This window comes from Pseudorasbora parva, chromosome 5 (genome assembly GCF_024679245.1).
Source record: "Pseudorasbora parva isolate DD20220531a chromosome 5, ASM2467924v1, whole genome shotgun sequence".
NCBI lineage: Eukaryota > Metazoa > Chordata > Actinopteri > Cypriniformes > Gobionidae > Pseudorasbora > Pseudorasbora parva.
In genome coordinates this window covers 47,580,443-47,605,732 of record NC_090176.1, presented here as the reverse complement: position 1 = coordinate 47,605,732, position 25,290 = coordinate 47,580,443, and the positions used below count along the sequence as shown (strand labels likewise).

Here is a 25,290-nt window from a genome sequence, read left to right as displayed (position 1 = left end):
TTCGTTTGTGCTATCGGTATCTGTTCATTCTTTTGTGTTATCGGTATCTGTTCATTCATTTGTTCTATCTATCATTCGTTTGTGCTATCGGTATCTGTTTATTCGTTTGTGCTATCGGTATCTGTTCATTCGTTTGTTCTATTGATCATTCGTTTGTGCTATCGGTATCTGTTCATTCGTTTGTTCTATCGATCATTCGTTTGTGCTATCGGTATCTGTTTGTTCTATCGATCATTCGTTTGTGCTATCGGTATCTGTTCATTCGTTTATTCTAGCAACCATTTGTTTGTGCTACCGGTAACTGTTCATTCGTTTGTTCTATCGATCATTCGTTTGTGCTATCGGTATCTGTTCATTCGTTTGTGCTATCGGTATCTGTTCATTCGTTTGTGCTATCGGTATCTGTTAATTTGTTTGTTCTATCGATCATTCTTTTGTGATATCGGTATCTGTTCATTCGTTTGTGCTATCGGTATCTGTTCATTCGTTTGTTCTATCGATCATTCTTTTGTGCTATCGGTATCTGTTCATTCGTTTGTGCTATCGGTATCTGTTCATTCGTTTGTTCTATCGATCATTCTTTTGTGCTATCGGTATCTGTTCATTCGTTTGTGCTATCGGTATCTGTTCATTCGTTTGTTCTATCAATCATTCGTTTGTTCTATCTGTATCTGTTCATTCGTTTGTGCTATCGGTATCTGTTCATTCGTTTGTTCTATCGATCATTCTTTTGTGCTATCGGTATCTGTTCATTCGTTTGTGCTATCGGTATCTGTTCATTTGTTTGTTCTATCAATCATTCGTTTGTTCTATCGATTATCCATTTATTCGTTGGTTCTATCAATCATCCATTCAGATGTTTGTTCTATCGTTCATTAGTTTGTTTTTTTCAGTCATTCAATGATTAATTTGTTCTATCGATCATCCGTTCAGATGTTTGTTCTACCGTTCATTAGTTCATTGGCTTTTAAAGGGAATGGGAGATGAGACTCTGATTGGTTTATTGCACGTTACGCCCAAAACACACCCATGACTTGGAACAACGGTTTCTAGACCATGCGTCTGGCACGGCAACCATTTTTCCCGTCGTTAAACTAGCAAAAGTGGATTCGGACACGCCCTAAATGCACTTGTGCCGTGCAATTTAGACCATGCACTCAGATTGTTTAAATAGTGCCCTATAAGTTTGGTTCTATCCAAAGACCTCTTGCACTTTTATCTCTAATTCGAGAACTGTTATGGAGTCATGAGACTGAATCAGTGAACTTATGTACTAAAACAATCATCGTTCAGTGTAATTGAAATTGGAAAAAGATTCATTAATAGCTAGTGTTGCTGTTTTTGTCTCTCCTCTCCTTTTGTGGTGATTTTATGTTTGTACTGTAGTTGACTTGCATGTCTTCATGTAGTCGCTGTTTAGTTATTATGAGCAGTAGTTATGTGCATGTCATACATGAAAGTCTACAAATCTGTAAATCTTCTACTTTTAACCTGAAATAATCAGAGATTTCCTTTTGAAACATTAGAGCATATTAAATATTAAAAACATATTAATATTGTAAATTTTGGACCCCGAGTACACTATGCTGAGTGTAAAGTTGAAAAGGTTTCCTCTGATCTCCACAGGCCTGAAAACAATCGTTGGAGCTCTGATCCAGTCGGTGAAGAAGCTGTCAGATGTGATGATCCTCACTCTTTTTTGCCTAAGCGTCTTTGCTTTGGTCGGACTGCAGCTGTTCATGGGAGCTCTTAAACACAAATGTGTGTTCAATTCTACTGTTATTCCTAGCAAGGTAGATGGCTGTTACAACATAACCGAATGCAAGGACTTCATTAACGATCCCAGTAAGTTCATTTTCATTGTTCATATAGATTCAAAATCTGTTGCAACTGAACTACATAATGATTAACTACGCATTTGTGTTGTTTGTATTGAAAACTCACCACTCACTACACTTATATATGTTAAATATTTTGGTGCACAATAATGGAATATGCCGTAAACATGCAAATATCAGGCCCGACTTACACAACCCTCATGCACCTAAAGGCAATTAATACAAATATAAATCTAGAATTTTGACAATTTAAATGAAAAATGGAAAGTATCATTTGTTTGCTCTATTGATCATTCATTCATTCATTCATTCATTCATTCATTCATTCATTTGTGCTATCTATATGCTTTCGTTTTTTTTATCAATTATTTGATCATTCATTCGTTTGTTCTATTGATCATTCATTCATTCATTCATTCATTCATTCATTCATTCATTCATTCATTCATTCATTCATTCATTCATTCATTTGTGCTATCTATATGCTTTCGTTTGTTTTATCAATTATTTGATCATTCATTCGTTTGTTCTATTGATCATTTGTTAATTTGTTTGTGCTATCATTTATTCCCTTGTGTTATCAATCATTTGTTCATTCGTTTGTATCGATCATTCATTCATCTGTATGTGCTAACGATCATCTGTTCAATCGTTTGTGCTATCGTTCATGTGTTTGTTTTATCAATCATTTGATCATTCGTTCATTTGTTGTCCTTCATTTTTTCTGGTGATTATTCGTTCATTTGTTTGCGCTATCGCTCATTCGGTTGTTCTATCGATCATACGTTAATTTATGCTATCAATCATTAATTTATTTGTTTGTTCTCTCGATCATTCATTCATTTGTTTGTGCTAAAGATCATTCGTTGTATCGATCCTTTGTTCTATTGATCATTCGGTTGTTCTATCGATCATTCGTTTGTGCTATTACAGTTTTTCTCAGTCGCTTTGGTACATTTCTTGAATCAAACTCACAATTTGCAAAACAGTAAGTGCATTTCTAAAAACAATTTGTACAAATAGCAAAACACCATGGATAACCTGCGAAAGCCACTCTCTTACTCAAAATGCTTAGTTCATCCCTCAAATGTAAATATCTGTGTCAATGAACATGTCAGTGCCATCAGAATGACAAGTCCTTGTGTCATTGTGTACGGATAAGACAATCAAGTTGTTTAGTCATGTTGTCAATATAACAGTTTACTCTGGAGGGATGTTCTGATGGAAACTACGGCTAAAGTTTTGATGACAATTATTGTCAATTGTAAGTTACATCTTAGTGTATGTGTGAGTGTAATGAATGGAAAATATTCAAATGTACACTCTTACTGTTTGTACTGTATTTTATTGACAGAACATGTCATTGAGATACAGAAATGAAAAGACAGCACTGAATAACTGATTTAGAAAAAAGTCTAATGGAAATATAGAAAGTATAGACATATTATGATAACTTGTTCAACCATTTTGCTTGTAAAGACTTATGCTATGAGCTTGTGTCTAAATGTTGTGGGGGGTGAGACTATTCAACAGAGACCCAATATAATACATTTTGATCAACATGACATGAGCTACTGATAATGTAGGAAACAACAGAGAATTGGACATGATCATTGGCATGGATGTACCAAAGCATTTGCAACTTGTTCAAAGAAATGAGAAACTGCTTTTCTGATGTGCACAAGCTGTGAGAATTGAACAGGTAGTTTTGAGAATTTCAATTCTGATCTGAGAAATGTACCAAAGCGACTGAGAAAAACTGTAATCATTCATTCAGTCGTTTGTGCTAAAAATAATTTCATCATTCGTTTGTTCTATCATTTGTGTTATCAATTATCTATTTGTTTGTTCTATCGATCATCCATTCATTTGTTTGTTATATCAATCATCTTTTCAGACATTTGTTCTGTCATTCGTTTTTTTATCGATCATTCATTCATTTGTTTGTTTTATCAATCATTTGTTTGTTCTAGCAATTATTAATTTTTTCTATCGATCATTTGTTCTATTGATTATTCGTTTGTTCTATTGATGGCTTGTTCATTATTTTGTTCTATTGATCATTCTGTCTGTCTGATTTAGGTGGGTATTTTTAGCAGAAAACCACATAAAGATTATATGATATATAAATTATTGACTTTAGCCCTTTATTTACTTCTTAGATAAGTGTCATAGTAAAGGTACAGAACTTTCGGACCCTGCTGTTTGTGGGAATTTATTGCAAATAATACGGGTATCACAAATTTCATAATTCATGAAGGGCTGATCATTTGAATCCTATTCCACAAATTTTAGCTGAAGACAGGTTTCAGTAGACCAGAAAACTGTCAGTAATATAGGGAACATTTTGATCTGGGCCAAAGCAAGTGAAGAGGGAAAGGTCCAATATACTAGTGACAGATCTGAGGAAATATTGTGTGTGTGTGTGTGTGTGTGTGTGTGTGTGTGTGTGTGTGTGTGTGTGTGTGTGTGTGTGTGTGTGTGTGTGTGTGTGTGTGTGTGTGTGTGTGTGTGTGTGTGTGTGTGTGTGTGTGTGTGTGTGTGTGTGTGTGTGTGTGTGTGTAAGACTGTCATCATTCAGCATCATGGACGTTTGCATTACTGCCAGCCATAAAAAAACCAGTTTGAGAGAAAGGAATTCCTCCTCGCTCATGGGAGGAAATATGATATCCATTGGCAAGTACTTTAGTGGGATGGGGGAAAGCTATCATGCAGGAGTGAGGTAATCTGTGCGCTGTTTGTTGAGGGCTATGCCTTCCACATCCCACACTCCATTTTATTCTAATATTTACACAAATCTTACTGGTATTTTTACATTTCCCTCATTCGCATGGGGTTTGTCCCTGCCTCATAAAACACATCCCGTTTAATTCAAAGGGTCAAAAAGAGGGTGGGAAATTATCATATAATTGTCTTTTTTTTGGTGCAGAAAAATGAACCAAAAGGAGAATGTTAAATTATTCAAACAACAAATATATTTTTTTACTAGTGGATGCAGGACAATATAGTTAATTTATGTAAGTGAGGATATCAAAATAAAGTAAACTGTGACATATTATACACAAAAATTCTTTATATGGTGGACTACCAGATTTTTTTTTACATTTGGGACCAAAATTATTTAGACACTTTGACCTGAGCATGTTTTAAGTGTTTTTTCTTGTATTACTAATGTGACCTTTTACACCACAGACTGAACAGAAGGAAGCATTGCTTGGTCATTGGTTGACCTAAATTGGTATTATCTAATTGTGCGCTTACATTTACCAGCTGACAGCTGATTGGTTGATTGTAATCCATTACATACCTTTCTATCAAAGTTATCTGACATTATCAAGATGAATTTGTTCTGTCATATTTGATTACCATTTTATAAACTATAAACTCTGATAATGTGATGATTATGTACAATTCTCTGCAGTTTCCTACGTTATCAATTGCTTATGTCATGTTGATCGAAAAGGATTCAAGAAATGTATCAAAGCGACTGAGAAAAACTAAATATAAAAATATGGTTTGAAACGACAAATAATGGACAGAATAAAAACCAACTAATGCAACTTGTATAAGATCTATTATGAATTCTTTCTTTTTCTTTCCTTGTAGTTAACCATTATATCCCACCAGGAAAGAAAGACGCTCTGATCTGTGGGAAAAGCAGTGATGCTGGGTAAGCAAACAGACCTGGGTATTGAATGAAACTTTGCAGTATCTCTCCGTTTTATGTTGTTGAGGTGTATTGTGCGTTTTTGACAATCATTTCAGGCATTGTCCAGAAGGATTTGTCTGTATGAAAGCAGGTCCTAATCCGGATTACGGTTACACGAGTTTTGATAACTTTGGCTGGGCCTTCCTTTCATTATTCAGACTGATGACTCAAGACTACTGGGAGAATCTTTACCAACAGGTGTGTGTTTAGAGGAATCTGAACTCATATGATTATTTCATACACATAATAAAAGTGGATGAGATATGGGGCTGTAAATCTCCAAAAAAAATCCCACCATAAAAGTAGTCCATATAATTTTTATCAAATCTTCTAATGCAATACTACATTGCTGGTATAAGGTACAGACTGAAAAGTTGTTGTTCCCTAAAAATATTGTTTTTCATGATGTTCAAATCTAGTGTTTCATGAGAAATGCATCACCCTAAAACCAGAGCTGCCAACTTTTCAAAAAAACTTAGAGTGAGATTTAGTGGTGCCAACCAAAATGTTGCCGTACAAAGCAGAAATTGCTAAAATAAATAATAATAATAGCGCTCTCTATTTATGCATCAGCATTTGAATGGGGTAGCTACTATTGTTTGTTTGTTTTTTGCATCTATATGACGGTTTGTATATACATCCTATAGACACACACAATTTTAAAGCACTAGAGACAGTGACGTAACTTAGTAATGACGGGCCCAGTGAGGCCAGTGAGGGTATGACAAAAATGGTAACACTTTAGTTTAGGGTCCAATTCTATATTGCGATATTGGCTGTTTATTGCTACTTATAAATCAAATATTAAGGCCTTATTCTGTATAAGACCTACATTCCTTAATCATAATAAAGGCACGGTTTTATAATCACTGAGATTCCTAATGAGAGGTAGTTAGGGTGGTTCGGGGGCATGCACCCCCGAGAAAATTTTGATTTCTATGATCTACATATGTGCATTTTAATATGTTCTGAAGACCAAAAAAATTTGATAAAAATAGCTTAAAAACCATGTCAGGGACAATTTTCGTCAGTGAAGAAAGTAAATCTGGTTAACTGATATTTATGTTTTATGAATCATTTTCGCAGACACGTTAATTTATTGAAGGCTATTGGGAAAGGTAATTATGTTTATTAAATTAATTCACAATATGCACACATTCATTAGGCTACTAATCTTATGCCCAATACAGGCAGAAAAAAATACTGAGCTATTTAATTTAAGGCTACAAATGGAATTGATTTAGACCATTTTAGTTGGCCGTCCATGATTTAGACCAACTAAAATCAGTAGCTAAGTTTGCTATAGTTCTTTTTGCGTGCATCTCTCTCCAACACACACGCTCGTATTCTTGATCATACTTTGCTTTGGGGTTAAAAAAAAACTGGCTAACTTCACAGCGTTATACGGTTAATGAACATCCCGACGCCGTTTAGATGAATCGCCTATATGTGAATATATGCTGTGCAATTATTATTAAAAAAATAAATAAATAAATAAACAACAACAAATACGACATTTTAAAGAGAAAGCGTCTGATCTGATCATATCAATATGGATACGTTTGCACCAGCTCTGCAATTTAGCACTCCAGACAAGTTACATCTATTACACTTTATAAAATATAGCATAGCCTATTGCTTTAAAGGCACACATATAATAACTATCTATAGGCCTAATTAAAACATGTATTCAAGAAAGACTTAGCCTATCATTTCAGCTTTACTGGAAGGCCCCGGAAACAGGCAAGAGGTTTTGTTACGCACGTCAATCGCGCCGGCGAGTTCTGATGTTTTTTTTCCTCACTAGTCATGATAGCGGATATTATTTTTAGTCATACAGATAAATGTGAGACATAATTTATAATAAACTTACAATAACAACAAAACTTTGTGCTTTTGTAAAATAAAAACGGTGCACTTTCTGTCTGCGAGAGAATGAAACTCACTGAATACTTATCACATGACATAAACATGAAACACGTCTACAGAAAGCTTGAAATTGCTACTTTTAAATCAAACAATTCACATTTTAGAGGGAAGTGTGAGTGGAGCGCACTGGCATACAACAGAATATCTAGCGCAGCGTCACACCAGTCTGCTTCGCTCACGTGCTCTGATGAAAAGGTGGTCCGTATCCTAAGCGTGGCGGTTGAGGGCGAATGCCGTGTGATTTTCGAATCTGAAACCAGTGCATTTCATTTGAAATGTGAGTGTCACAATATCATGTGGAGTCACTTTGTCGCCAGTACCCTGATGTGGGTAGGGTTGCACTGAAGTTACGCCCCCTGACTAGAGCCATGATTTTCTCTAAATAGAACAAATTGATTATACATTATCAACCTACAGCATACTTTTACAAGGAAGAAAAAGGAAAAAAATCTGTCTGTCCTGTCTGTTGTGCGGCTCTTTTTTTTGTTGCTGTGGCTGATCTAAAAAAAAAATGTTTTGTAGTAAAACTACTTTAAGTAGCTAAGTTACATTCAAGCTACCCTTATGAAAAAGTAGCTACACTACTTTCAAAAAGTAGCTAGCTATATTGAAACTACTTTATTCTTCTTCTTTTTTTACAATGAGATTGTTACAAATAACTGAATAACTGTTAATGAAGAATGTTGTAATATTTGGGGTTCCAAGCAACATAATGCAATGTAATTATGATTTCACAGAGTATGGGGTGAATTCGGGTTTATTGGGACACTTTTTCCCAGTCATTTCAATGGGAAAAACTGTCAGAATTATTGCACAAAATTCTGAAATATAGCCTATATCTCAAACTGGCTGTCAAAGTGCAAAATGGCTACAAATTTAACATCAGTGCAAGAACAAAATGTATGCAACTTAAATGAGATCCTCAGGAGTCAGGATTAGGCTAAAGATGCAGGTTACTCACAGCACATGCAGTGATGAAGCGCGAACAGAACCGCTCTGAGACTCCAGTCATGAGCTGCTCGCGTGCGCATTGCTTGACTATTTATTTTCGTTACGAATTGTTTCGTTAAAAAATGGACATAAGTCCACGTCATGAAACCAAGATACTCTGCTATAATCACAGGTCGAGAGCTGTCATTCCAACCAACTTTGTGATGCAGTTTGCAAACGTTTGTTGGAACAATGTTTCGGGAAACACCAACTCGTTTAACGTTAATGATGGAACTTGCGACCATAGTTAGCTAGAGACGCTTTCGCGCTTCGCTCATTGCTCGTTCTCGTCAGAACTTAAAACGGAATGTAGCTTTTGGTCGCGCTACACTTATTTAGTTGCACATTTATCTTGAACCCCCTCACCGAAAGCATAACTAATTGATTACGAGTGGCTCATCAGGTAGATCTATAGATAAACTTATCTTTCAGGCATTTGACCGACAGGGTTGACACTTCAGCGTGAGAAATCAAGAGTGTGGCGTGTGAGCGTGTGAAACCAATCAAATGCGTGTGTCTCACGGCCAATGCGTGAGAGTTGGCAGCTCTGCTAAAACATTCAAGCAGTTTCTTCTGCTCTTCCTCTGAAATTTTAATTTAGCTTTTTAACTCTTTCACCGCCAGCGTTTAAAAAAAAAAGTTGCCAGCCACCGCCAGGGTTTTTGACAATTTTCAACAAAATTTAATAGCCCATATAATATTTTGTTTAATGAATATCTGAGCATGCAATATATCAAAATAAAGAACTGACCCTCTTCTTTTAAACAAAAAACCCCGTTTTATTCTAGCTTCATGCATTCCTTTTTTATCAACACTTGAATATGGGTAGGTTTAAAAAAAAAAAAGCAAGATTTTGAACAAAAAGCTGAGAAAATCAAATTTTTGTGAAAGACTGTTTCCAGATCAGATTCAGAGCGATGATCCAACACAGATGGAGGAGATCAAGTCCATCAACACCCCTAATGCTTACACAGTCCTGTAGCTCGTCCTGGGTCCACATTTCATTCAGTAACATTGCATAGTTTTGATTCATATGCTGTTTAATGAGGATGATCACGTTATTTTTAATATGCATATGATTACATGCAATCATTCGTTTCACTGCGTCTTCCTCACGTGTGTTTTGATCAGGAGATTCAGTACTCATTCAGAAGATGCGCAATAGCGCCCCCTAGCGCCCGACAGTGAAAACACGGAAACCCGGAAAATTCCGTTATTGGCCTGGAAGCGTTTTCTCACAAATAACGGAAATTTCCGTGTTTGGCGGGGAAAGAGTTAAATGTAATTGCTGGAGCTTGATAGCTTAAGTTCTCATCCACTGTCACTGTATGGAAAAGCAAATAATCACACCGGTTTGAAACAACATGAATAGTTTCCTGTGTTTCTCCTGCACTAATCTTAGGTTTTTATTACAGACTCTTCGAGCTGCAGGAAAAACATACATGATTTTTTTCGTGCTAGTCATCTTCTTGGGATCCTTCTACCTGGTGAACCTGATCCTGGCTGTGGTTGCCATGGCATATGACGAGCAGAACCAGGCCACTATTGACGAGGCTTTTAAGAAAGAGGAGGAGCTTGACGCCATGCTTGAGCAGCTCATGAGACAGGAAGCGGAAGCTCAGGTCTGTTGAGTGTTTACAGTTAAACAGGTCATGAAATGCATGCTTTTTGCGTTTTACTTTAGCTCAAAAAGTAGAGCATGGTGAGTGCCACGCCTAGCCTAGAAATCTAGACGCACCCTAGCGGCAGCAAATCTAATCTGCCGCGAGTGTCGTCTAGCAACTCTCAATACCCTTCTGAGCTGTAAAAGCCAAACTCTGGTCAGGTCACATCGTGTATAGAGTCGGTGGGCGGGGCTTAACATAATGACGGCCGAGTTGGGCTTGCGTGCTTCTAGTAAACGAACGGCGAACTGCGAACACAGAAGCTGGCGAACGGCGGTCTTTCGAATCCGCTTTGACCGCGACTCTGAAAGACTTGGAGTTAAGCTTTTCTCTGAGAAAAGAACAAAGAACGGCTCTGAAGTCATTTTTAAAAAGGGAAGATGTGTTCAGAGTTTTGCCGACCGGATACGGTGAAAGTTTAATCTTCACATGTTTACTAGCTTCAACTAGCTCCGCTTCACCTTCGTTGCTCTGGTTGGTTGTAGCGCTATCCAATTGAGTGGGCATTGAAAGGCAACCATTTATCCCGCCGGTCAATGGTGAGTTTCCAGACCAAACATCTTGATGTGGGTCTGGCTTGTCAGGCTATGCCACGCCAAGGTCATGGGTTCAATTTCCAGGGAATGCATGAACCGATAAAAAAATCTTCAAAGCTTCTGCCAAATGCATAAATGTAAATCCATGAAACCTTTGCAAACTGTTGCACATATCTGTCATGTGATTGGTTGACAGGCGGCGGCTGAAGCTTCTAAGTGTGATGGGCTCAGTGGAGAAAGAACAGACAGCTCCTCGGACGCCTCCAAGCTCAGCTCCAAAAGTGCCAAAGAACGACGCAACCGCAAGAAAAAGAGACAGCGTCAGGGGGAAGGAGAGAAAGAGGAGGATTCGACGAAGGAGGGAAACGATAGAAAGCCCAGCTTCCGTTTTACAACCGATGGAAACATTCGGCGCTCGCGTGAAAGGACTTACACGTCTCCACATCAGGTTAGAAATATCTCACTGTCATTTGATGTTTGCAATAGCAAGAAGGAAATGTCATTGACTTACTTTCTTACATTGAGGAAACACTGATGTCTTCTGTGTTAATATCAGTGTTTGTGTGTGAAATCAGAATAATTATAGGAATTTCTAATGTCTCTCTATTACAGTTTTAGAATAGAAAAGGATAGACATACTTTGGCATCTCTATCATCATCATCATCATCATCATGATAGTCACAATCTCTGTCCTGACCTGACGTTAAGCTCCGCCCCTTTAGTTACTCATTTAGGGGTTCACACTTTGATTTGATTAAAACAAACTTACAGCTCTTACAGGTTGTTAGTCTTGTTTGTTTCGTTGCTTCTATTGCTCTCCCCTTTTTTGTAAGTCGCTTTGGATAAAAGCGTCTGCTAAATGATTAAATGTAAATGTAAATATAAAATGCAAACCCTGGTGCGATTGTACTGTTAGCGTATGGTATTATTTACACTGTGTAACTTTTTTAGTTTATTCTTAGCTAAAAACACTTAGTTCTTTCAAAAATATATGTGCTCATTAATATATATTTACTTCTTTCAAGTAATAAAGTATTCTGTTGAGTTTATAATATGCCATTGAAAATACATACGGGTGAGGGGTTCAAATGCCGGTCACCATGTTGCCCTTCCATCTTGAAAGTACATTAGCCAAAGAGGGACATACCCATAGATATCCATAATAAAGGCTAGATGTCTTACGGCGGAGTCACAATCGTCATCGGCGGCCATCTTGTCACAGAAAAAAAGCTTTTTGTCGGGCTAAGATGAGTGATCTGTACGAACATAAATACTCTTATCTCGCTGAAATCTTGACAGATTTACAAATGGTTTGGTTTCTTACAAACGTTATTAACATGGCTACAAATCTGGATGCTTTAACACGTTGAAATTGCAGCTTTTCGTTTCGTTAAACGACTTAATCGTGCAGCTTGTGTTAAAAAACAATATTCTAGCCGCTATAACTCTGTGCCAGTACTTCACACAATTATTCAGCTCGTTTCCTAAGAAACTACAGGGTCTCAGCTTTCTAAAGAGGTAAGGCATTTGATGGTAGGCAAAATTAGGTGGGAAAAGTGATCTCTGAAGTAGGCACAGTGAAATGTAGCGGGTAAAATCCTAGTAAATTGCGTTTTTTAAGTTAGTTTGCGTGTTTTTTTTGTTTATTTTTTGTTTATTTTATTATAATAGTGATATTCTTATTATAAAGTGTGTATATATATATATATATATATATGCTATCTAGCGCTGGAAAAAAAATCAGAGCTGTATGTGTGTGTGTGTGTGTGTGTGTGTGTGTGTGTGTGTGTGTGTGTATATATATATATATATATATATATATATATATATATATATATATATATATATATATATATATATAATTATATAATTATAATATTTTTGCACAGTTTTAGTAGCCTATATATTGATTTAACATAAATACCTTGTGTGTGTATTTATTCATTGCACCTATCTGTTCTGTTCAATGTTACTTTCATATAATTATTCATAAGTATGTAGTGGCATAACTACATCTCTGATGTTTATAACAAACGAAACCGTTTGAAAATCGGTTGAAATTTGAGCAAGTTATGGTTATGCATGCACCATTAAAAAACACACTTTTACGAGTGAGCAAGCTGCCTGTGACAAGATGACCGCCATTTGCGGACGGCGACCTCCATTGGCCAACAGCGCGCACGAGACATCTAGCCTTTATTATGGATATCTATGGACATACCCATAAATTCAAGCTTCACCTTTCACGTTTTAACACTCAATGGCACCGTGTCGAATGTGAAGAGGGGGATTGCCATGTTAATCTTGGACTAAATCGCCCACCGCAGGTGTTAAAACTAAATCAGAATTAAGAGGAACAGAAACTAATATTCACTGGATGGTCACCTTTTCACCGCTAGATGGAAGAAAATATCACACAGTGTAGCTTTAAGTAATCAGAGTTAATTACGTATCATTCGTATACTTAACCAGTAAAAATTCATCTTATGAAAACCCTTTGAAGTTGGATATTACTTTACCATGGAAACAATATTTTAAACCCTTTTAGGGGGCTCATTTTTTGTGATACCAACTTCAAATTTGGAGATTAAACATGATTAGACATATGGCTTTTCGTTTTCTTTTAATCTTCTATTTTAGAGTCCAATTTTGTAAAAAATAAATAAATATATATTTTGTATATAATCAAAACTTTAGTCTATTACATTTGTTTTACTTTCATTTTTTTGATGTGCCTTGAATTCTGTAAAAAACTTTCATGAACTTGCATAAGAAATGAGCAAAATCTTGTCTATTCAAATAAGTTGAATTGGCATGTAAAATGTGTATAGTGGAGTTTAGTGAGGGGTCAATTCCTCCTTGATTTGTTTGTCAGTGTGTGTGTAAAGCTTGTTTGTCTCCTCAGTCCCCCCTGAGCTTTCAGGGCTCAATCCTCTCCCCACGTCGGGGCAGCAAAGGTAGCGTCTTCAGCTTCCGCGGACGTGTGCATTCTGAAAACAACTACGCCGACGACGAGCAAAGCATGTTTGAGGAAACGGGCAGCCGGAGAGGCTCTCTGTTTCTACCCCCTCGATCCGAGCGTCTTCACAGCACTCTTAGCAAAAGCAGTCTGACGCCGCGCATACTGTTGCCGTCTAACGGAAAAGCGCGGTATGTGGTCGACGGCAATGGCATGGTGACGGTGTCCGGCGGAGCTTCATCACCAAACTCCCCTGGAATCCTGACGCCAGAAGTGGCCAAAAAAAGAGCCACGTTTGATGAAAGTTGTGTAAGGGAAAGAACTAACAGCGCACGGACTTTGCATGGCCTGTGACCTGCTGTGTGTGCTGTTGTGTGGATTTCTTTTCATGCTTGTAATGCTTGGTTTTAAATTGCACATTTTTGTTATAATGCTATCTATGTACTCTTTTTTTTTGTGCTGATTTTGGGTGATAATCTGCAGAATTCTGCCAGATAGATTTAAAGGGTTAGTTCACCCAAAAATGAAAATGTGATGTTTATCTTCTTACCCACAGTGCATCCAAGATGTAGGTGTGTTTGTTTCTTCAGTAGAACACATGATGATTTTTTAATTCCAACTGTTGTAGTCTGCCAGTCATATAATCATGTGAATGGGTAACAACTCTGAGAGTAAAAAAAAAACATGCTGAGACAACATGCACAAAAACCCTGCTGCTCCTGACGACACATTGATGTCTTAAGACACGAACCGATTGGTTTCTGTGAGAAACATAACAGTATTTATGTTATTTTTTATCTCATATCAGACGAATCTCATCTAGTGTTCCCATCTGTCATAACTTCTGTCTGGTAAGGTCAAACTGGTGCAATCATAGATATATATTATGCCTCATTCGGCCAATCTGCACAGGCACTAATGAGGAATATATATATATATATATATAAACGCGCCAGTTTGACCTTATCAGACGGAAGTAATAGTGGATGGGAACACTAGATGAGATTCGTCTGATATGAGGTTAAAAAAAATAACATAAATGCTGTTCGGTTTCTCACAGAAACCGATCGGTTTGTGTCTTAAGACATCAATGTGTCGTCTTGGATGCACTGAGGGTAAGCAGATAAACATCACATTTTCATTTTTGGGTGAACTGTCCCTTTAAATATGGTAAAACAAAAAATGCTGCACAATCAAATTTTGCAAAATATTTGTCCGGGATGTTCAGAACTTTTTTAATCATTCACATTCTGATTCTACGGAAATCTACTGAGATACTTTTACGTAGATTTTTGTAATCCTGCAAAATCAATTAATTCATCAATTACCTGTATAAAAAAGCAAAATACACATTATTTCCAGCATGTTGAAGCATGTATTTAAAGTCTTTTATTCCACATAATGTCAAATATATATATATATATATATATATATATATATATATATATATATATATATATATATATATATATATATATATATATATATATATATATAATTTTTATTTTATTTTATTGTAGTGTATAAATATAAATAATTTATGGAAGCTTGTTTCTGCCACTTAACATTTTTTTTTTTGTTATTTGTTACTTTTTATCTCAAAATTAGGAATTTTTTTCTTATAATTGCGTGATATAATCTCTTGATTTTGTTATATATTCCGAATTATATATATGCACAATTGCATGTTATACTCATAATTGCGAAGTATTAAAAACGTATTTTCACCCACATAATTGTATCTTATAATGCACAATTGCGTTGACATTTTTTTAAAATTGCAAGAACAAAGTCAAAATTGTAAGGAAAAAGTCACAATGGCAAGAAAAAATATCAACATTATGAAAAAAAAGTCTAAATAGTGATTTTGTGATTTCAAAATGTCAGAATTGTGAGATAAGTCACTTTTTTGTTTTTTCTGTGGCAGTTACAAGCTTCGATAATAATGTCATAAAAAATATGTACTAAGTTATATAGTAGTGCCATTTAGCACAAACTAAGGCATTCTTAAGGTATTTTAAATGTCCAGAATGAAATTGCAGTGCTTACAAGGCAGAAAAAGATGCTCAACAAGTAGAAAAAAAGCTTTTTTTTTCTTTCTTCCAATTCAAACTTAGTACAATAAACTATATATATAAAACAGTTTATAAGTTTATCCTTGAGAACGTCTCGGATTATGTATATAACCCTTGTTCCCTGAGAGGGAACGAGCACTGCGTCGAAACGACGAATTTGGGGATGCTCCCTAGGCATCAACGCATCTGAAGTATGAATGAAACTAGTCCAATCCTGATTGGTCCTATGTCATGACGTAGATATGACGGCATACCCGGAAGCTATAAAGGGGAGCCCGGCGCATTGTAGCGTCAATTATCGCAATGTGGCGACAAGACGCAGTGCTCGTTCCCTCTCAGGGAATAAGGGTTATATACATAACCCAAGACGTTCCCTATATCAAGGGAACTTCGCACTGCATCGAAACGACAAATTTGGGGAACGAGTGCCCACTAGGCAACATCAAGGATACGCCTGCCCTGTTGTGAAACTGGAGACCAGGCACAATTAGGACTGGAGTACCCTGCCGCCGTGTGGCAGGGAGGTGTAAGCTGTAAAACCTTATGAACGTGTGCTGAGTAGCCCAACCGGCCGCTTCACAGATGTCCTGCATAGGGACTCCGGAGAGAAGGGCCACCAAGGAGGCCATGCCCCTGGTAGAATGGGCTCTCAAGGCAATAGGTGAAGGCAGATTGTGCACCTGATATGCCAAAGCTATAGCCTGCACAATCCATTACTAATTACTAATAGAAGGGGTTGATGCAGGTAACCCTTTCTTGGGTGGGCCAAAACACACTAACAGCTGGTCTGATTTCCTCCACTGAGCTGACCTTTCCAGATGAATCCTCAAGGCCCGAACCAGGCACGAGGAACAGTCTCCCTTCTTCCGCCGTCGCGTGGGGCGGGGGATGAAACGCCTGAAAAACCAAGGACCTGACCACACTGGACGGGACCTTAGGCACATAGCCTGGTCTAGGGTGCAGTATGGCTTTTACTCCTCCCGGGGCAAACTCCAAGCAGGTTGGCGTAATGGCCAAGGCTTGAAGAGCCCCCGCTCTTTTAAGAGAAGTGATGGCTAGGAGGAACGCCACTTTAAGCGTCAGATTCTTGGGTTCCGCTGAATCCAGTGGTTCGAAGGGGGCCTCAGCCAGACCTTTGAGAACCACTGCCAGATCCCATGTAGGAACTCTGGTATGGACTACAGGCCTCATTCGCCGTGCCCCACGGAGGAAACGTACAACCAAATGGTGCCTACCCAAAGGCCCATCACCTAATGGAGCGTGGAAAGCTCCAATAGCTGCCACAAACACTTTAAGTGTGGACGGGGTAAGCCCTGCAGGGAAACGATTTTGGAGGAACTCCAACACTGAAGCCACTGGGCAGTTAATTGGGTCCACCTCACGTTCTCTACACCAAGTGACAAAGACATTCCACTTGAGGCTGTACAATCTCCTAGTAGACGGGGCCCTAGAGCTAAGTAGGGTCTCTATAATGTCTGCTGTTAATCCCTCCTCTAGGTACCTGGACCCAGAGGTTCCATATTTCGGGGCGGGGGTGAAATATTGTGCCCCCTGCCTGCGATAGGAGGTCCCTCCTCAGAGGGACCTGCCACGGGTGATCCACCAGCAGAGCTATTATGTCCGAGAACCATACTCGAGTCGGCCAACGAGGAGCCACCAGAAGGAGACTGACTCCTTGTTGCCGAACTCTCTTCAGGACCCCTGGGAGCAGAGCGATAGGGGGAAATGCGTAGAGACGCAGCCTCGGCCATGTCTGTACCATGGCGTCCAACCCCAGCGGGGCTGGATGCGTGAGGGAGAACCACAGTGGACAGTGGGACGTCTCTCGAGACGCGAACAGATCCACTTCCACTGGGCCGAGCCTCTTGCAAATCGACTTCACCACCTCGTAGGAGCCGCCATTCCCCAGGCCTCAGCCCCTGCCTCGACAGTATGTCTGTATCCCCGGGATATACATTGCCCTGAGGGATAACAGTTTCTCTTGCGACCAGCGAAGAATGCCAGTTTGCATAGTGGGCGCGATCTCAACCCCCCCTGGCGTTTTATGTACGCCACGACTGCAATATTGTCTGTACGGACCAGAATGTGGTGTCCGCGAAGTTCCGGGAAGAAACTCCTGAAAGCTCTGTAGACCGCCATCATTTCCAGGCAATTTATGTGCCAGGTCGAATGACGGTCCTCCCAAGGACCCCACGCAAAGCGGCCTTCCATGACCGCGCCCCAACCAGTGAGGGAGGCATCTGTTGAAACAGTTTTCTGGCAAAATGATGCTCCCAGCACTGGCCCTTGGGACAGAAACCAAACGTTCGTCCATATACCTAGAGCCCGAAGGCATTTGCGCGTGACTCTGATCATACGGAATGGGTTCCCTCTGGGGGAAAACCCTTTGGTTTTCAGCCACCACTGTAGGGCCCTCATATGTAGCAGGCCGAACGGAATGACGTTGGACGTTGCTGCTGGTTGGAAATACGCAGAATATGGCGTCTTCCAGGACCTGCACAACTCATTGTGCAGATCTGGAAAGAAAGGCAAACCCCGGCGAGGTGACTGAGCCCAGCGCGAGAGAAACCGATCGTCCAGCCTGCTTGATGGCTGGACTTCCTGTCTCTCTTGTGGCCAATCGATATTTAACTTGGCCATGGCTCGAGTCAGCACCTCTATAAGCTCCTCTTGGGCGGGTGGATGCGGTGGCGACATATATTCGGCTCCACCCGCCTCGATGTTGATCTCATCCAGATCCTCGGACCCGGAGAGGATCAACATCGGATTCTCCACCCCGGGGAAGAAGCCGCTTCGCGGGCTTCCACACGAGGTGGGAGAACCTCTGAACTATCAGAGGAAGATTAAGAAAGTGCCTCAGCAGTCTCAATCTCCGCTGACAAGTCCAGCTGTGAGCCCCATGATCTTCGAAGATCTTCGAGGGAAGATCTGCGAAGTTCCCTCGATATAGGGAACAAGATAAATTCAAATTTGTGTTGTTATTGTTTTTTTGAATCATAACATATCTTGTCAAATATCAACCTGGGATGTTTTACAGTATCCCTGAATACATTTGAATAGCTACTTTGTCTTAGAAGTTAACCGAGATGATTGATGCATGTCAAACATTATGCTGCTTTACAAACACTGTAACATTTGTTTATGCATCTGCTGATGACTGGGTCTCTTTACAGTTTGACACAGAGGAAGAATACCGACGTCGATGTGATTCACGGTGCCTTTCAGTGGGTTTTCTACATAACCAGTCAGCGCGACAGAGAGCTTTGAGTGTAGCAAGTATCAGCAACAACCCTCCTGACCGTAAGGAACCCTAAATGCTGAACACAATTACAAAAAATTGAATGTGAGGCATATTAGTTTAATTTGTTTGCCTGTACTTTTTAAGAAAAAGATAACGATTGTCATCATTTACTCAGACCCCATGTTATTCCAAAACTGCAGTACTTTAATCATGCCTTGTTCACAAAAGTTGAATTTTAAAAAAGTATCTTTACCAATCTTATCTTTATAGTACAGTGACTGAGGTTGTCAAGCTCAAATAGCTTTGTGTGAGGAATAGCCTGAAAGTTAAAGGTGCATATAAATGTCCTTTGTCGAAGTTTGACAGCCTCAGTTTTCATTGTCTTTTATTTAAAGGAAAATAATATGGATTTCCTATTCTTTTGATTAAGTGCTTATTTGCTTTAGCATTAGTTTTGTTCGGTTTGTCCAAATGATGCTGAATTCTGATTGTCGTCTTCATTTATTATTTAACACGGCAGTGATGGATGTCCTGAAACAGAAGTGTGTGGAGTGGTGGTATGAGTTTGCAGAGAATTATCTGATCTGGGATTGCAATCCCACATGGCTGAGGATAAAGAAGATCGTCCACATGGTTGTGATGGACCCCTTTGCAGATCTGTTTATCACCATTTGCATCGTGATAAACACAGTATTCATGGCCATGGAGTGTTACCCCATTCCCCACAATTCCTATCCTTTAATACTTTCAACTGGCAACGTGGTAAGAACATTTATGTCAGCATTTTAAATGAAATGCTACAAAACTTGTTTTGTTGTTCTAGAAAGTGTTATCGATTACCTGTGAAATGGAGGAGTGTGGATTTACGGTGGACTAAATTGATTTAGTAGACTCTATTTATAAGTTAAAAAAGGTGTTAAAATAGTATTTTGACTTCTAATAATATAAGTCACTTTATTTAGTGTGATGTTTTCTTAAAAATGTTTATTTCAAAGTAATCAGTTAATCCACATATGTAATGATTATTTTATTATTGGTTTTGTAAAATACTTAATACTTAAATATGTTGTTCAATTTAAAAAAAAGTGTAGTAACATTTTACAATAAGGTCCCACTAGTTTATTAACTAAACCTAACTAAAAATATGCAATGCATTTGTTACAGTATTAATTTGATATCTGTGTATTAAAAACAGCTATTCAGTGTTAGTTCATGGTTGCTCAGGTCCATTAAATATTATTAACAGACACAACTTTTGATTTTAATACTGTATTAAGACATGTTGAAATTAACATTAAGTAAGATTAATAAAAGATTTAGAAATATTTTTCATTGAAGTAATAAATTAGCCCCCAAGGCTTGAATGCACAATATGTAAGATTTGGGGATAATACATCTTCAATACATCAGATCATCCATGAATAAGTCCCATTGGATTATTTTCCACCGGCTGTAGAGGTGAAGATGACAACTCCAATTATTCTGTGAAATGGGCCTTTGTTTTGAATAACCTAGCAACGCGTCATAGACTAAAATGCATGTTTCACTGAAGAGCGACTTGCACTGATATATCTTAAAATATGTCATTGCTATTGTTTTGTGTCAAGATGCACACCACTAATGTTTTTTTTCTTAAGCACATTTATAAAAGCTACTTAAATGTCCTAGTTGAATGTTCTAATTCTGGCTTAATTTTAACCCTCTCTGTGAAACCAGGCTTAGAAGTAATTAAGTTAACTAATGTTAACAAATGGAGCATTATTGTGAAGTGTTTTGTCTCCTTCCCTACAGGTTTTCATAGGCATCTTTACTGCAGAAATGATATTCAAGATAATTGCCTTGGACCCATACACTTATTTTCAGGAAGGCTGGAATATCTTCGACAGCATCATAGTCACGCTGAGTCTTCTGGAACTTTGTTTGCAAAACGTAGTGTCTGGAATCGGTTTCCTTAGGCCATTTCGACTGGTAAGAGTATCCTGCTGTTATGCATTACAACCCAATGAACTAGACGGCATATAAAGGCAGCATAGGGTGCGCTATTAAAGGGGTCATGACATGAGAAGCCAAATTTGCCTTGATCTTTTGACATATAAGAGGTCTTTTTACCATTAAAATTTCATATCTTAAAACATCTTTCTCATTATACACTGACCAGGCATAACATTATGACCACTATGTCCTAATATTGTGTTGGTTCCAATTTTGCTGCCAAAACAGCACTGATCCGTCAAGGCATGGACTCCACTAGTCCCTGAAGGTGTGCTGTGATATCTGGCACCAAGATGTTAGCAGCAGATCATTTAAGTCCTGTAAGTTGTGAGGTAGAGCCTCCATGGATCGGACTTGTTTGTTCAGCTCATCCCACAGATGCTCAATTGGATTGAGATCTGGGGAATTTGGAGGCCAAGTCAACACCTCAAACTCGTTATGCTCCTCAAACCATTCCTGAACCGTTTTTGCTTTGTGGCAGGAGCATTATCCTACTGGAAGAACCACAGCCACCAGGGAAAACCATTTCCATGTAAGGTTGTACATGGTCTGCAACAATGCTTAGGTAGGTGGTATGTGTCAAAGTAACATCCGCATGGATGGCAGGACCCAAGGTTTCCCAGCAGAACATTGCCCAAAGCATCACACTGCCTCCACCAGCTAGCCTTCTTCCCATAGTGCATCCTGGTGCCATGTGTTCCTCAGATAAGCAATGCACACACACCCGGCCATCCACGAGATGTGAAAGAAAACGTGATTCATCAGACCAGGCCACCTTCTTCCATTGCTCTGTGGTCCAGTTCTGATGCTCACGTGCCACTGTTGGTGCTTTCTGCGGTGGATATGACTGCCTCCAGAGCAAAGCATTGATGAATAGTTTTACATCATTGCACCATAGGCCCTGCCCACTGCCCTCTGCCATTCAGTCACTTAACGGCTGACATTTGCCTACACTGTATGTAAGGATTGCATCAAAATCAAAAGAACCCATTATAATCAGTGATGCTGTCTACACTGGATACAGTATACAGCTTTTGACAACAGCACAAATTTAAGAGTGAAAGAACATTCACTTTGACGTTTCCAGTTTAAAAAGCTGTTTTTTGGAGCATTTTGTTTTGTAACAGTCATACCAGTGACCCTTTACTGACAAGCGTGAAAGGAGCCTTGAAAACTGATCATTTTAGAGGTTCAAAATTATTGTTTTTACACACACACACACACACACACACACACACACCTACACACACACACACACACACACACACACACACACACACACACACACACACACACACACACACACACACACACACACACACACACACACACACACATGTTGGTCTATGTGGTTTACAGGGACTCTCCATAGGCGTAATGGTTTTTATACTGTACAAACCGTATTTTCTATCCCCTTACACTGCCCCTGCCCCTAAACCTACCCATCACAGGAAACATTCTGCATTTTTACTTTCTCAAAAAATCATCATTTAGTATGTTTTTATGGCCATTTGAATTATGAGGACATTTGATATGTCCTCATAAACCACATTTAAAGTGTAATACCAGTGTAATACCCATGTAGTTATGCAAATGTGTGTCCTCATAAACCACATAAACAGGCTCACACACACACACACACACACACACACACACACACACACACACACACACACACACACACACACACACACACACACACACACACACACACACACACACACACACACACACACACACACATATATTTTATATAATATCTATAATATTTGAGCAAATTAACAGTATAGTGAACCTCAAAGAACATATTAAAATAAAATAAAATGTAATGTCATGACCCCTTTAATCCGAAGGTTGTTTTAAAGGTAATATATGTAATGCTGCCTTCGTTTTGTTGTATTTTTGATCAAATACATGCAGATTAGGTGAGCATAAGACATTTTAAATAATTTATAAAACAATTTACATACAATATTACAATATTACATTTAAGAGTTATTAAATAATAAATGTGTTTTTGATGATTATCTTTAAATCCGCATTAGATGAGGGTACAATAGTAGAATTTATCATATCAACCAATACTGATAATTGTTGTTTTTTCATACAAATTTTCTTTGCCACTTATTGTCATAGCTGAGGGTCTTCAAACTAGCTAAGTCCTGGCCGACTCTGAACATGCTTATCAAGATCATTGGCAACTCACTGGGCGCCTTGAGCAACCTGACGCTTGTGCTAGCCATCATCGTCTTCATCTTCGCTGTGGTGGGAATGCAGCTGTTCGGGAAGAGCTACCGTGATTGTGTGTGTAAGATTTCTGATGATTGCACGCTTCCTCGCTGGCACATGAGCGATTTCTTCCACTCGTTCCTGATCGTCTTCAGGGTGTTGTGTGGGGAGTGGATCGAGACCATGTGGGACTGCATGCAAGTGGCGGGACAGCCTTTGTGCTTAACTGTGTTCATGATGGTCATGGTGATCGGGAATCTGGTGGTATGTATTGTTAACCTCAGTTAATTAGCATAAAAAACCTGGGGCCTCATTTATAAAGATGTGCTTAAATAGATCCTAAATGTGATCTTGATATATTGTTTTAAGTGCTATCAATGGATAAAAAAAAAAAACTATTTAATTGCTCATTTATTCTGTAATTAATCGTGATTAGCATCAGAGTTTTTAATACATTTTTATAATTTCACAGTTCCTCTCCAAATTATTGTAGAAACAACTTAAAACTTAATTTGTATAATTGCACTGTTGACCTAGACTGGGTAAACCCAGCCTGATCTGCCGGCCATTTGATTTCGCCCGGCAACTAGTACATTTATTTCTACTGCTTCTGTTACACTTTTGCGGGAACCAATCACAGACTGGCTTATACACCTGGCACGCTATTTGCAGGTTTAACACAATGACGGATAGAGAAGGATGGGTCGTTTCCTGTTGATCACAGCGCTTGTGGTTTAATTCGTCGAAGGACTATCCAATTGTGTACAGACTAGAGTTATTCAAATAATGCTCGTTGATCACACCTCTTGTGCAGTAGAAAATACAGAGCAGACTCCCCAGACCAATGTTCAATCTTAAATTGTTGACAACTGTTGACCACCTACACCACCAATACTGTCCCTAACCTTACCCTTATCCTACCTCAATAACAGCAAAAGTCTTTTGCAATTCAACCTCAACACAATAAGTACATTGTACCTTTTTTATGTAAGCAGTAAGCACAGAGTAGTTAAAGACACCTCATTTAAATTGTGACCAATCCCTGGTGTTTCAAATCCAATCTAATTGTACATGCATTTTTATAAATGAGGCCCCTGAAGTGTGTGAAGTTATTCTGGATCTGTAGTTGGTTTCTTCCTAATTTTGCCTTTCCTTTAGCTTCTGAACCTATTCCTCGCTCTGCTGCTCAGTTCCTTCAGTGCTGAAAATCTCACGGCCAATGACGATGAGGTGGAAAAGAACAACCTGCAGATAGCGGTTGGTCGAATCAAGAGAGGCTTTGCTTTAATTAAGGCCTGCCTGCAGAGTTTCTTCCGGAGCGGCTGTATAAAGAGGAGGAAACAGAAAAAGAAAGCTCTAGATATGAACATGGTCACAACAAAATGCAAAGGGATAAATGATAACTCCAACCACACCACACTAGAGCTGGTTAAATGCACTGGAGGAACGGATGTGGATAGTGACATTGATAAATATATCAGCAACTCCAGCTTGAGCGTCAGCGTTCCGATTGCTGAAGAGGAGTCGGATTTTGAGTGCCTCAATACTGACGATTTCAGCAGTCTTTCCTCAGACCTGGACGAAGAGAAAGAGGTAAGGATGAAGTTCTTTTGAAGTTCAATACCTCAGGGAGATGGATTTAAAGATTTTAGTGCAGATTGAAAGCATGTGTCTATTTTTGTATTTCTTTCAATCTAATCCCTCCCTAATGTGATTGAATAGAGATTTGAGCACAGTCACTTGAACAAAATCCAAAATGGCACTTATATACACTTCTGTTTAAAAGTTGGGGATAAGTTAGATTCCCTTTCGGGGAACTCGAGCTGCGTCGAAACGCTGTGAGAACGCCTCTGCGTTAATGCGTCGTGAAGCGCCTGTAGAACCATTCCATCGGAAAAAAGATCGATCGTCGGCGTGATGACGTCATCGACCGGAAGCTATAAAACGTCTGTGAAAACAAACAGGAACCAGCTTCTGAGCCTTCAGCAAGCGATCTGTGTGAACCTGTCTGTCTATTTGGTGTTTTTGTCTGTCTATTTGAAAGAGTTTTTCCACCCTTTGTTAAATATTCCTATATATTTACAAAAAAGAGAAAATAAATAGATAGAGAAATGGCGAGTGAAAGCA

The 25,290-nt window shown here is 38.8% G+C and overlaps 1 protein-coding gene across 2 annotated transcripts in view; it reads left to right on the top strand.

Annotated features, from left to right (window-relative positions):
* The window catches only part of scn1laa (sodium channel, voltage-gated, type I-like, alpha), a 70,473-nt gene that overhangs the window by 16,522 nt on the left and 28,661 nt on the right, over positions 1–25,290 (top strand). For both annotated transcript variants that reach the window (XM_067444566.1, XM_067444565.1), the window contains 11 exons: positions 1,627–1,845; positions 5,445–5,508; positions 5,604–5,745; positions 9,882–10,088; positions 10,863–11,114; positions 13,573–13,935; positions 18,875–19,001; positions 19,463–19,704; positions 20,734–20,910; positions 23,071–23,427; positions 24,322–24,756. In XM_067444566.1, coding sequence (XP_067300667.1) covers positions 1,627–1,845; positions 5,445–5,508; positions 5,604–5,745; positions 9,882–10,088; positions 10,863–11,114; positions 13,573–13,935; positions 18,875–19,001; positions 19,463–19,704; positions 20,734–20,910; positions 23,071–23,427; positions 24,322–24,756 — 2,585 coding nt within the window. The remainder of the gene's footprint in view (positions 1–1,626; positions 1,846–5,444; positions 5,509–5,603; positions 5,746–9,881; positions 10,089–10,862; positions 11,115–13,572; positions 13,936–18,874; positions 19,002–19,462; positions 19,705–20,733; positions 20,911–23,070; positions 23,428–24,321; positions 24,757–25,290) is intronic.